The following is a 12,436-nucleotide window of genomic DNA, read 5'->3' as shown; positions in this document are numbered from 1 at the left end:
TTTTTCTTTTTTTTTTACGCACAGCAAAAGTCATAGTGTCCATTCAACTCTGAGTGAAATGTCAAGAGCATTTGGGTTCACTTTTACACATGGGCCAAACAAACGTACGCCATATAGAGTTATATAAAAACTAGGGGACAGACCGCTGCCTCCTCAGCTTTTCATTTCAATGAACGTTGCTCAGTGGTGTTTGAAGCACCCTGGCCACAATATGACTTCCGGTTGGTTCTAGTGGAAGTGGCGGAAGTGCTGTGTTTAACGGAAGTTACGTCATGCGTTGTAGTCTGCCGGTGAAATTCTCATGGCGGAAGTTGAACAGTCTCTGCCTGATATTGTCACCAGGCTTTTCTCTTCACAGTTGAGTAAGCCTGGCTACGCAAGGCTATGTTTGAAGCACCCGGAAGTCTGCTGGAAGTACCCCAAATAAGGAGTTGGCCTCAATAGCGAGGCCAAATCTTGGCCAGTTGCTAGTTTCAGATTATAGAAGCATGCACAGTAGCGCTTTAAATGCGGAAGTGTTGATATACCAGATTCATTTATCAACCTGTTGTCAACTCCACTTCAAAGGATCTAATATAACGTCTATTACCCTGCGTACTAAAATAAATAGGTAGTTGAAATTACGGGGTTCCATATTGCGTTACAATCATTTAACACATTGGATGACAAATATTTGTATTTATATAATGTCTGATTCAGGTTTTCGCTTGGTTATTTTCTTGTAGAGTCATTGATCGAAGTTAGTATTACTGGAGCAGAAGAACTGTCTGCTGCTGTTAATGTGCCACTGCCCAGGGTACTAATTGCCTGTGTCATTCCACGTATATGATCGGCTTCTATGCTGTCTATGCAAATACAGTAGCTGGGTGTGAATCCACAGAGATGATTGGTGGGGTCATCTTCTGCTTCTTCATGTCAGAAAACTTGTGGATCAACACCTGACATTCTTGCGCTGTGATACGACATGTGGTTTAAAAAAAAAAAAGGAAATTGCGTCAAGAGTGTAAAAAGTGAACCGAAGTTCACTCAGAGTTAAATGAACATTGAGAATTTGACTGCGTGTCATTGTTCCTAACAGAGAGGATGCCTTTCATCACATCTTTTGGATTCCATTAGACTCATCTGTCTTTCTTATTCTGAGTGTCTTGAGCTGCACTGAGATCTGTGCTCACTCCTATCCCAAAATGAATTTTAAAATGGCTTTTCCAAATTTCTTCTCCTTCCATCCCTTCTTCTCCTTCATTGCCCCTCCCCTCACCCCGTATTTTGATCCCATCTTCATTCTACCCTGCTCCTTTGTTCTCTTTTTCTCTATACGTCGGCGTCTCTTTAAATCTCTCCATCACGCCATCTTTTGTATTTTCCGTATTGTGTTTTTCTGTGTTTAAACATGTTGTTCTTCCCTTCTACTCAAACCTTGCTCCATCCTTTGACCTTGCCCTCCTTTCTGCATTGCCCCATTTCTTTACTTCCCCCATCCCTGCATCATTTCTCCCCTCCACTCCCCATCTTTCCCCCCTCTATCCCATCCCTCCATCTTTTCCCCCTCTCCACTCACCATCTTTCCCCCCCCTTTCTCTCAATCTCAAACCCCTTCTCCCCATCATCATCATCATCTCATCCTCTCATGGCACTTCATTTGTCTTCCTCTTCGTCCTCTCTCCTCGCCCCATTGTCTTCCTCACCCCCTCTCCGTCTGTCCTGTCTGTCTGTCTGCCTGTCTGCCTCCACCCCTCCAGGTTGTGAGTCAGCGGTTCCCTCAGAACAGTATAGGTGCGGTGGGCAGTGCCATGTTCCTGCGCTTCATCAACCCAGCCATCGTTTCCCCGTATGAGGCGGGCATCCTGGACAAGAAGCCCCTGCCCAGGATAGAACGCGGCCTGAAACTCATGTCCAAGGTACAGGCTGGGATGTGAGGCTTATTGTCGGACAACAGAACAGCATAGTGGGGCTTTCCATGGTCACTAGAGAATACGTTTTCTGGCGTATAGTATATACTGTACATGCTGAATAAATAACCCTATTGTCACTTTTCATGCAGTTTAAATCACTTATAAAAATCACACCCAATGTGAAGCGAGTGGTGTTCGTGCTTGCATAACGTCTTCAGACTAGGATTTAAGTCTAAGATGTACAGGCTATGCTACACACACACACACAATGCTATGGCAAAACGCTGAGGAGAAATGGCTACAGACACACACCCAGCCACTCTATGGAGCGGTTTACCACCGCTCCAAAAAAAAAAATAGGAAGCAAAAAAAAGAACACAATGATCTGCTTTTGGTCTTCCGTAAAAGGTAATTGATGCATCAGTTAATAGTGTTTCTGAAGCCTTGGTTTTCACAGGGGAAGCATTTGATTTAGGCCTTCCTTTTTAATCAGACAAAGTCGTTTCTCTTGTTTGTCCCTCCAGATCCTGCAGAGCATTGCCAACCATGTGTTGTTTACTAAAGAGGAACATATGAGGCCATTTAATGACTTTGTGAAGAGCAACTTTGATGCTGCCAGGCGGTAAGGCAATAGGCGCATAATCCCTGCAAAGCTTTTTAATTAATGTAATTAATTCACTTATGAATCCTCACTTTGGAGATGAGGGTTGCATGCTCGTTGTGTTCAATGCCATAAACACAATTAAATTGTTAATATCAATTATTTGTGACAATTAATCAAGTAAAATTTGCAATGGTGGTCATTGACGGGCTGTCGCCATCATGAAAGTTTACTTGACGATTAATTGTCATACAAATGATTGCCATTAACGATTACATTTAGTTTTGCCATCGAGCAAATTACATTTCTGTTTTTCATTTTTCAAAAATGTTACATGTAGAATTTAGTTTGAAATATCTTATACATGTAGATAGATGGATAGATACCTTTATTATCCCACGGGGGACATTCAGTTGCCCAGAGGCAGCACAGCAGTTTAAGGCTACAAGTTACAAAGAAGTAGGAAAAAGAGTACTGTAGTCCAAAGAGCAAGCACAAAAAAAGAAGAATACAAACAAAGTGTCGAAAGGCTATTGCAAAAAAGAAGAATATATACATAAAGTGACCACATGTGACAGGCCTAATGCCAGATGATGTGCTGTTTAGAAGTGGAAGTGGAGTGTCGTGTGTAGGTGACACATTTCCTGTCCCGTGGTGTGTAACGTCCTGCTTGGGGTTGACCACTGTAACTTCCTCCTGCAGGTTCTTTCTTGACATTGCGTCAGACTCGCCCCCCAGTGACTCAGTCAACCACAGCCTGTCCTTCATCAGTGACGGCAATGTGCTGGCCCTCCACAGGCTGCTATGGAACAACCAGGAACGCATTGGACAATACCTGTCGTCCAACAGGTCTGGAAGCACGCACAGTCGCACACACGTGTTTTACCTAAGTACAAAGCATCAATACTGCAGTGTAGAAATACTGTCACAAGTCAAATTCCGGAATTCAAAATGTACTAAAGTTTGAAAGTATTGGTATCAAAATGTACTTGAACTACCAAAAGTAAAAATTACTCATTATGCAGATTGTCCCGTTTCACAAGTTTTCAAATGCATAACCTGTATAAAAATCTTTTGAAAATATCAGCTCTACAAGCTCACGATGCGTCGCATAGCTTGTAGATTGGCTATTGGGCTACCCTACCCTAGATGGCTGAAACGTAGGGTTGAATTGGTTAATGTATGTTTTGTCATTATAATACACATCTACAAAGTAACTAGTATCAAAAGTTAATTTTAGTGGAGTAAAAGAACTATATTTTCCTCTGAGATGTAGTGGAGTAGAAGTAAATGTACAGAAAACTCCAGATAAATAGACTCTTATACAGAGGACATATAGTACATTACACACACACACACACACACACACACACACACACACACACACACACACACACACACACACGCACACACACGCACACACACTCTCTACCTCTCTCCCCTTTAAGGCAAGCGTACAGCAGGGAATAGATAGCTACGAGGAAGTGTAACATCTGTTTGTCTGCGTTTGCACGTCAGCCTGTCTGGTGTTGCTGCAGGCGACGGTCCATCTGCTGTTTAATGTACCACAGCACTATACCCTTCACTCATATCACACTGTCTTAAAATCTTAAGGGGATCAAACGCGTGTTTTAGATAATTACCGATGGTGCACATCATGTTGAGTTGTGAGCCATTATTACATTAGTTATCTTTTAACACATTTTAAAACTTGGTGAAAATACAGATCTGCAACCTCAAATCATCAAAGCTATTTTCACTAAATGCAGGGGTGCCTTGAGATTTTCAAAAACCACTCCAGTGCAAACATAAAGGTTAAATGGACAACATTGCACAAGAAATGGGAAGGTATTACACTTAGAACTCATGTGCACATCGGTCACTTAGTGTTACAGATCTGAGGCCAAGGGGCCGATTCTACTACAAAAAATACATTTATTGAAAGGACAAACCCCTTGAGATGTACGGTATCATCTCGTTTTCTAAATCACTAGTTCTCAAACCTTTTCGTGCCAAGGACCCCCAGAATTATATGTATTTGGCTGTGAACCCCCATCTGGAAATGTTTTGTGCCAGGGTCCCCCAGAAGAGAAGATTAGTGTTAAAACATGTTTTAAACACTTTCAGTATTTTTCTAAACTGTTATTGTATATCTGCTATTTTTGAGAACCACTGTTCTAAATCACAAGAGTTTTCTGAAAAAACATATGCTATAAAAAGTTTGTAGAAAAAGTACTCACATTTTGTACTTGAGTAAAGGTAACAATACTGCTACATAGAAATACTCTGTTACAAGTAAATGTCCGGAATGGAATTCAAAATGTACTTGAGTAAAAGTATGAAAGTGTTGGCATCAAAATGTACTTAAAGTACCCTAAGTAGACGTACAAAATGTTTATAAATAGCAGTTCTACAAGCTCAAGCTTGTAGATCGGCTATTTTCAAATAGCCAAGGTATAAAATAGGGCTAAAGTGGTTTATGTATGTTTTATATTATTATAATTGTTATCCACAAACTAGAGCAGCGCTATTCAACCTGCGGCCCATGGGCATGTCTATGCTGCCCGCCATGGTCATACGAATAAAAATATATTTTGTCTACTTTCAGTCTGGACAAATAATTTCGGATAATTTTTCAGTTCATCTCCAAAACCACTAAGGAACAATTTTTGTCTTGTTTTAGACAAGACTTTTTTTTGCTATTTTATTCGTTCCAAAATAAGAAACTTCATCATTTCATCATTTCTTCTTTTTGTTCTTTGAGGTTTGTCCTTACAGATGGAAATGTGTCTGTTTTCTAGTGTGTTTCCTTATTTTTTTAGACTACTCATGCCCCATGTTACAAAATCATTGTCTAGACTAAATGTTCAACCGGAATTTTTATCTTGCGGCCCTCTGACTTTTTGTATTTTGCTGAGTGGCCCCTGAGTCATCTTAAGTTGAGTAGCCCTGAAATTGGAAATACTCAAGTAAAGTACAAATGCCTCAAAATTGTACCTAAGTACAGTACTTCCTGTATGTACATGTACTTACTGTAGTTACTTTACACCACTGCTAAACGGCATAATGACAGCCTAATGTCTGATGCTGTTTGCCACATTCCAGGGACCACAAGGCTGTGGGCAGACGGCCCTTTGACAAGATGGCCACGCTGCTGGCCTACCTGGGACCCCCCGAGCACAAGCCTGTGGCTGATACCCACTGGTCCAGTCTGAACCTCACCAGCTCCAAGTTTGAGGAGTTCATGACCAGGTACAACTATTATTTTTGTTTCATTTCCCTAAAGACTATTTTGAAGACATTACCGTTTTAATTGACATGACGGTGGAGAGAGACATGGCAACACTGGTCCTTCAAATTATTACAATAATGTGGTCAACATACCGGATGATTGAACCACCAGAACGTCCCCAGATAGTAGGTAATATCAGGCTGCAATATAAGTCATAAAAATATATAATTTTTCATCCACTTATAACTATACACATGATTATAACCAGTTTTGTTACAGGTAGATGCATGTTGAATAATCTAATGTTAAGATGCGTAGAAAACCAGTTAGTCAGTGCTTTAAATTGACCTGCGATGCTCTGAGCACTCTGCATGATTAAGAAAGAGCAGGTGAATTACAGCGCTCTCTCTGAGCGCATTTCCAAATGCATAAAGTGTGTAATGAAGTGGCACCTAGCCTGTGCCACCCGTGGAACTGGAAACGCCTCTGGTTATGCCTTGTAATAACACTTTCGACCTGGCGTCCTTATTCTGGGCAGGTCATTATAGGCTAAAAGACTTTTCAAAATAACTAAAATATCCCATCTACAAGCCCTCCAACGACATGTTGTGAGCTTGTAGATTGGCTATTTTTTCCACCGTACAACAGATTATAAATTGGCCAACGGCTTAAGTCTGTAATTAAATGTCATGCTTGACTGCAGCAGGCCTTAGGTCCATCCTGCAGCCCTGACTTCTTTACACTGTAGGGTTGTATGGGTTGTATGAGCATTGTGTGTTTGACTGTGTCCTCTAGACACCAGGTCCATGAGAAGGAAGAGTTCAAAGCCCTGAAGACCCTCAACATCTTCTACCAGGCAGGCACGTCGAAGACTGGCAACCCTGTCTTCTACTATGTGGCTCGCAGGTAAGGAAGGCCCTAAGGCTCTGCACGCTCCCACAATGCCTCAAGCTGCACAAGCAGTTGTTCACTTGTTCGCCGTCACTAAATGGCCACCCTCGAAAGGGCGCTAAGATACTGTAAGACATTGGTTTAATAATTAATTAACTGTAGCTATGGTTAGGCACTTTTAGTATGGTTGAGTTTAGGCATGTGGTGCAATAAATTAACTGTAGTACATTTAGGCACTGTTAATATGGCTAGGTCTCAGCATGTGGTTTAATGAACTTCTGTTAAGGTTTGGCATGTTATTTAATTAATTAAATGTAGTTAAGTTTAGGCACAGGTTAGTACAGTACGTTGAGGCATGGCTTTGGTTAGGGTAAGGATCTGGGCAGGGCATTTTGTAAGGACTTCTTTCTGAGGTGGCCATCTATTGACAACCTATTCACACAGTGGCCATTTTAAAATGTTATCTTACATTAAACTCTGCCAAATGTCATGCAAAATGGCAGGATGCAAAATGGCAGGCGTGGCAGCTGTTGAATATGATCAGTTGACCGTTTTCATTATGCTGTAGTAGATTTAGTTATACCAAATGGCAAGTATTGACAATTCTATTTGTGGTTGCTCTTTGGCATACCTAACTCAAACAAGACTCATGAATTTAATTAACCGCACTACCATGCTATGACATAACTCTACTGTGGGACAGATTGAGCCTTGTGCTTCGGTTTTGCACTCAGCCTTACAGCGACATTTCTTGTGACTGTAATCTTTATTGTGGGTTAGAAGGTTCAGTTATTGATTCAGAGTCATTAACTGGGGAGGCAGTTGCTCAGAAGGTAGAGTGGGTTAGTGTCGAAGTGTCCTTGAGCAAGACACTGAACCCCTAAATGCTCCTGATGAGTAGTTTGGTGCCTTGCACGGTTTCATCTGCCTTCGATGTGTGAATGCGTGTGTGAATGTTATTGTACATTGTAAAATGCTTTGGATAAAAGCTTCATTTAGAATGAATAGGTCAGAGCTGATAAGTTGCAACTGAAAAAGGTGCCCTCCCGTGTCCATTTTGTAAACGACAAAACCAGATCTCTGCTTCCAAAAGAGAGCCCTCATAAGGTACCACAGAACAAGAACAACAAATAACAAATCACTGGCAAAAAAGGAAAAGGTTGATGTAGTTTCACACTGTTTATTGATCTGAAAACTATTCTATAAGGAAAAGTTTTGAAAGTTACATTGATGTGCTGCACTTTCCATGATCCAGTGCACTCCTAATGTAGCAACATTTATTTTACATCATTTAGGAAGATATACATAATATTTTCCAAATGTATAGCTTTCAGTAACAGGATAGGAAGAAAAAAAACAATCCCTTTTTTCCATTTAGGGAGATATCAGTAAAAGGGTGGCTTGTCTTGAGCGTGAATGTATGCCATTTCTCCACTCCAACACAATATAAAGGAACAGTCCACAGTGAATGGCAGCCATCCGTGTTCTCTCTACACAGCAATAATACGCTGAAGTGTGAGGCAGGCGAAGCACAGCGTCACGACCTGTACTGGTCCCCCTCCAGTTCCAACTGGGGAGGAGCTGACAGGCATCTTGGTGGTGGTCATGTTGGCGGTGGTCGAGCTCTGCCCCTCTGCTGGCGGCATTAGCACCACGGTTAGCAACACTACCATGAGCCCAGCCACAAACTGAGTATTCATGGTGTCTTGCTACTTAACCTGGCAGTAGACAGTCACACACACACACACACACACACACACACACACACACACACACACACACACACACACACACACACACAAACACAAACCAGTCATTAAAGGTGTCATGTCGGGCCATGATATTTTACTTACATTATGATACAGTAGGTCACGTGGTCTCTCTGTTAACGCTCTGAAACAGTCAGAGAGCAGAGGGAGTGCAGCGCCTCTCGGCTGACTCTGCTCGCACTGACCAGGAAATTGAGGAAGTAGCCTCATCTTAAAATCTATTTTAATTGTAATTCTGCGCATGTATAATATATATACCCAATCGGATATCTTAGTTACATCAATTTCGTTCACGCTAACTAATTAGTTTATGCTTATGCATAACAGCTTCAAGTGGTTGAATTGAGATATGTTTTTGACTTAGTCATGCAGTGTAAATTTCACTTTAAAAATTATATTTAAAAAAATATATATACAGATCTAAAAAAATTGAATATTTTGTAAAAAATCCCCAAAACATAACTGACTGCGGAAACTTCACACTGGACTTCAAGCAACTCTGACTTCAGAAGGTTGACATTTCTCTATTATAAATCCTTCTTTTGAGTGGTCTCATGTAATATTGTAATATTTTGATATATGGATCCAACAATTTAATTAATAATATGATATTGAGATATTCAATCTATTCTCATTTTGAAATAATTCACCAAAAAACTTTCTCTTTCTGTACCCATTTAAACCCGAGAAAGCTGCTTTGTGTAAATAGACATGGATAAAATGAAGGACACACAGAGACAGGGTTCTGAGGTGTTTTTCTACTCACCAGTGTGGAGGTTCAGTATGAATGTTGTATGCCTGGATGGTGATCAGCCAAATGTCTGCTGTTTCCTCATTCACTCTTTTGGCTCAGTCAAACAGAAAGGATGGTCTCATTGGTCTGTTTGAGTGGCTGATCACAGCCTACATGGTCCGCCCAGCCATGAGAAAGACCAACACTGTATTCACCCATAAGACCTGAAAAATACCTAGAACATCTTCTGAAAAACATATGTTTCTATATCAGTGGTGCTCAATTTTTTTTTATTTTTTTTTATGTCAAGGACCACTGGAATTATATGTATTTGACTGCGGACCCCCATCTGAAAATATTTTGTTCCAGGGACCAAGAGAAATGTTTGAAAAATACTGTATACATTCAAAGATTTGCACAGATTTTTCAAAACTAGCAGATCTACAAGCTCGCAGTGAGCAAGCTTGAATAGCCAAAGCATAAAAAACCAGTAACACTCCCTCAAGTAGGTCGGGAGTGGCTTATTGTCGGTATCAGCTGGTAACACGCGGGAGTCTGTCCCCGTTACAATGCGCTAGACCCCTGGGAGATGGACTGCTGAGGTGGAGCGCCACACCTACCATCAGCTCCCAGTACTTGCCGCACGACTTGCCAAGCCGTGCTACTCATACGCTGAGTTGGCGGTGCCCGGAATCGAACCCATGACCTTGCGGTGCAAAGGCGAGGGCTCTACCGACTGAGCTACCCAGGCACAATTACTACACCCTAATCTCCCTAATCGGGAGATAAGCGACCGTAGGTCACTTATCTCCACAAATAGGGCAAAAATGTGTTTTGCCAAAATCTTCCTGATCCATGTTGATGACATGAGTGTAGACATACTGTGTAGTGATTTTGGTGATTTTAGGGCAAAATCTGTAGGAGCAGTGTCCAAAAATTTGTTTTTAAAAATCGGCCTGGAGGTGGCGCTATATGGGAGGGATTCATGTTGATGGGATGAGTGTAGACATACTGTGTACCGATTTGCGTGATTTTAGGGCAAAAATTGTAGGAGCAGTGTCCAAAAATGTGTTTTGCAAGAATCGGCCTCATGGTGGCGCTAGAAGAGGGCCATGTGAGAAATGAGGGGTGGGGTGTCCGCGCCGGCAAGGCGGACGAATAGGTACCGGCCCCGGCTGTCCCGGTCGCTCCTAGCCGGAGTTACGGCATTTTATGTGAGCTGCAGTGTAGGGGGTCCTCCACTGGGGGCGCCACCACTTTTGCATCCGTTCTGGAGCACCAGGAGTGGGTGGTCCCCGGGAATTCCCCGTGAGCAGCCCCGTGGGGGTGGTCATTTGGTCAGTTTAGCACATTTGGTCATTTTTTACATCTGGGGGTCCCCCAGGGACCTGGGGGTCCCTGGAGCTCCGGGGGTCCTTGGAGGTTGTAGTTTGGCAGGTAAGGAACGTGTGTGCAAAATTTGGCATGGATCGGGGCAACGGTTGCAGAGATATGAGCAGGGCAAGAGTGTGACGTGTGAGGTGTGACAGACAGACTGACTGACACTTTGTGCAGGGTTTGATAGTAAATGCGACCTATGGTCGCAATAATGGTTCAAGTCTTTAAGGGTTAAAAGTGCCCACTGCTCCTAATATTTAGTATGGGTAAATGCAGAGTATGAATTTCACTTATGTACAGTGTGTGCAAATGTACAGTGACAAATACCCCAACAACAACTAAATGGGACTAAGTCAGGGGGTGGCTTAGTCATATCACATGATTAAGAGTCCTTGACCTTAATTGGTGCAACAGGAAGTGCCCTTCGCCAAACAGGAAGTGCCTCTATATCTCATGCACCTTTTGTCGTACAGATGCGTGCGTGGGGTGCCCACCCATTTTTTACTTGAGAACTACTTTTAAAATGATCAGCTCAACAAGATCTACCCACCCTAAAAGTGCTTTGAAAACAACGGGTTGCATTGGCTGTTTGCCTATAGAAGGCGTGAAGGGAACTGACGTCGATTGATGTCAATCAATAGTTATTGATCGATTAAGTCACCTTAATCCGAGTGTCAGATGCCAAAAAGAGGAGTTTAGTGATTTTGTGATTATTTTTTAGGGGCATGTCATGTGGTCTACCTGCACAGCCTTTGTGATCTACTGGTAGATCGCAATCTACCTTTTGGGCACCCCTGGACTAAGTTAGTACAATTATTATATGGTAATCATGCTGGTACATCACCTTTGTTTACATATACTGTATTTTTCAGGTAAAATTTGACTCAAAATACAAATGTGTAATATGCTTGTTGCAGGTGTACTGTCATCTGATTGATTTTGTAGTACTATTTTAATTGCCTAAGTATTGTACCTTGTCCGTGTGATGCCTAATCCTATTTGCACTGCAGTACACCTCAATGTTCACAGTAGCTCCATCTTCTGGTGAGTTAATGGATAGCTTACCTCCTAATGATTCGGACTAGCAGTTCAGTGCTGGATTTGGTTGCCTCTCAGCACTCATGTAGGATCGGTTTCCCGCAACCCGGGCCTTACCTTAAACATTTAAGATTGTAAAAGATTGTCCACTCAGCCGTACAGTTGAAGGAGGAAGAGGAGGAGGGTGTGTTGACTGTTAACAGGCCCGCGGGGGGCAAGGGTTATTGACAGCCTTCATGGACAACAAATCATAGCCTGTTAGTTCCAGCTCAGCTGAAGAGTGTTGAAACGGGGTATACACAGTAGGCTATTGCTTTTGTAGAAAGGAAAAACTATGCTAGTTTTCAGCCATACACAGTAAAGTATAGATGGGTCACAAGAGCCCTACGGTACTTCCGTGTTCACACTTCACAGACTCCTACTTCCCTGAGGTATCCAATGACTATTGCTATGAAAACAATAACCAATTCATCTTAATATCAAACAAACATGTTTGTTAATGGAAATGACCTTTCTATACATTTATTTATATGCGTTCAGCAAAAGGGTCTTGATTTCAAGGCACATCCTATTTGAGTCTAGGATGAGGTGGATGGACGTGTGAATTATGTCGGAGCATAAACCGCACCCAAACATAGATAAATGCATTCCAGATGTTTTCTCATCTTTTATCTCAAAGAAATCATAAAATACAGCAGCATCTGTCAAGGGACAAGCATTATAGTGAGGGTAGAGCATTCACGTTATCACACTAAGCAGTTAGTGTATCAGGATATATTGATTGCTTTTTTGTATGATGTATACAGTACATTCATCTAGATATAGTATGTATAAGAGTTTGAAAGACATTGTCATATTGCATTTTGTAGATGATCAGCTAGCTGTTAGATGACAGAAAATGGA

General features: G+C 41.8%; 1 protein-coding gene across 2 annotated transcripts in view; it reads left to right on the top strand.

Moving 5' to 3' along the window:
* nf1a (neurofibromin 1a) overlaps nt 1-12,436 on the top strand; it is a 116,919-nt gene that overhangs the window by 52,016 nt on the left and 52,467 nt on the right. For both annotated transcript variants that reach the window (XM_080730875.1, XM_080730874.1), the window contains 5 exons: nt 1,740-1,898; nt 2,417-2,514; nt 3,196-3,342; nt 5,599-5,745; nt 6,521-6,631. In XM_080730875.1, coding sequence (XP_080587001.1) covers nt 1,740-1,898; nt 2,417-2,514; nt 3,196-3,342; nt 5,599-5,745; nt 6,521-6,631 — 662 coding nt within the window. The remainder of the gene's footprint in view (nt 1-1,739; nt 1,899-2,416; nt 2,515-3,195; nt 3,343-5,598; nt 5,746-6,520; nt 6,632-12,436) is intronic.

The sequence above is a fragment of the Nannobrachium achirus genome, assembly GCF_963921795.1.
Source record: "Nannobrachium achirus genome assembly, chromosome: 8".
NCBI lineage: Eukaryota > Metazoa > Chordata > Actinopteri > Myctophiformes > Myctophidae > Nannobrachium > Nannobrachium achirus.
The sequence above is the reverse complement of the archived record's forward strand: the minus strand, read 5'-3'. Positions and strand labels throughout refer to the sequence as shown.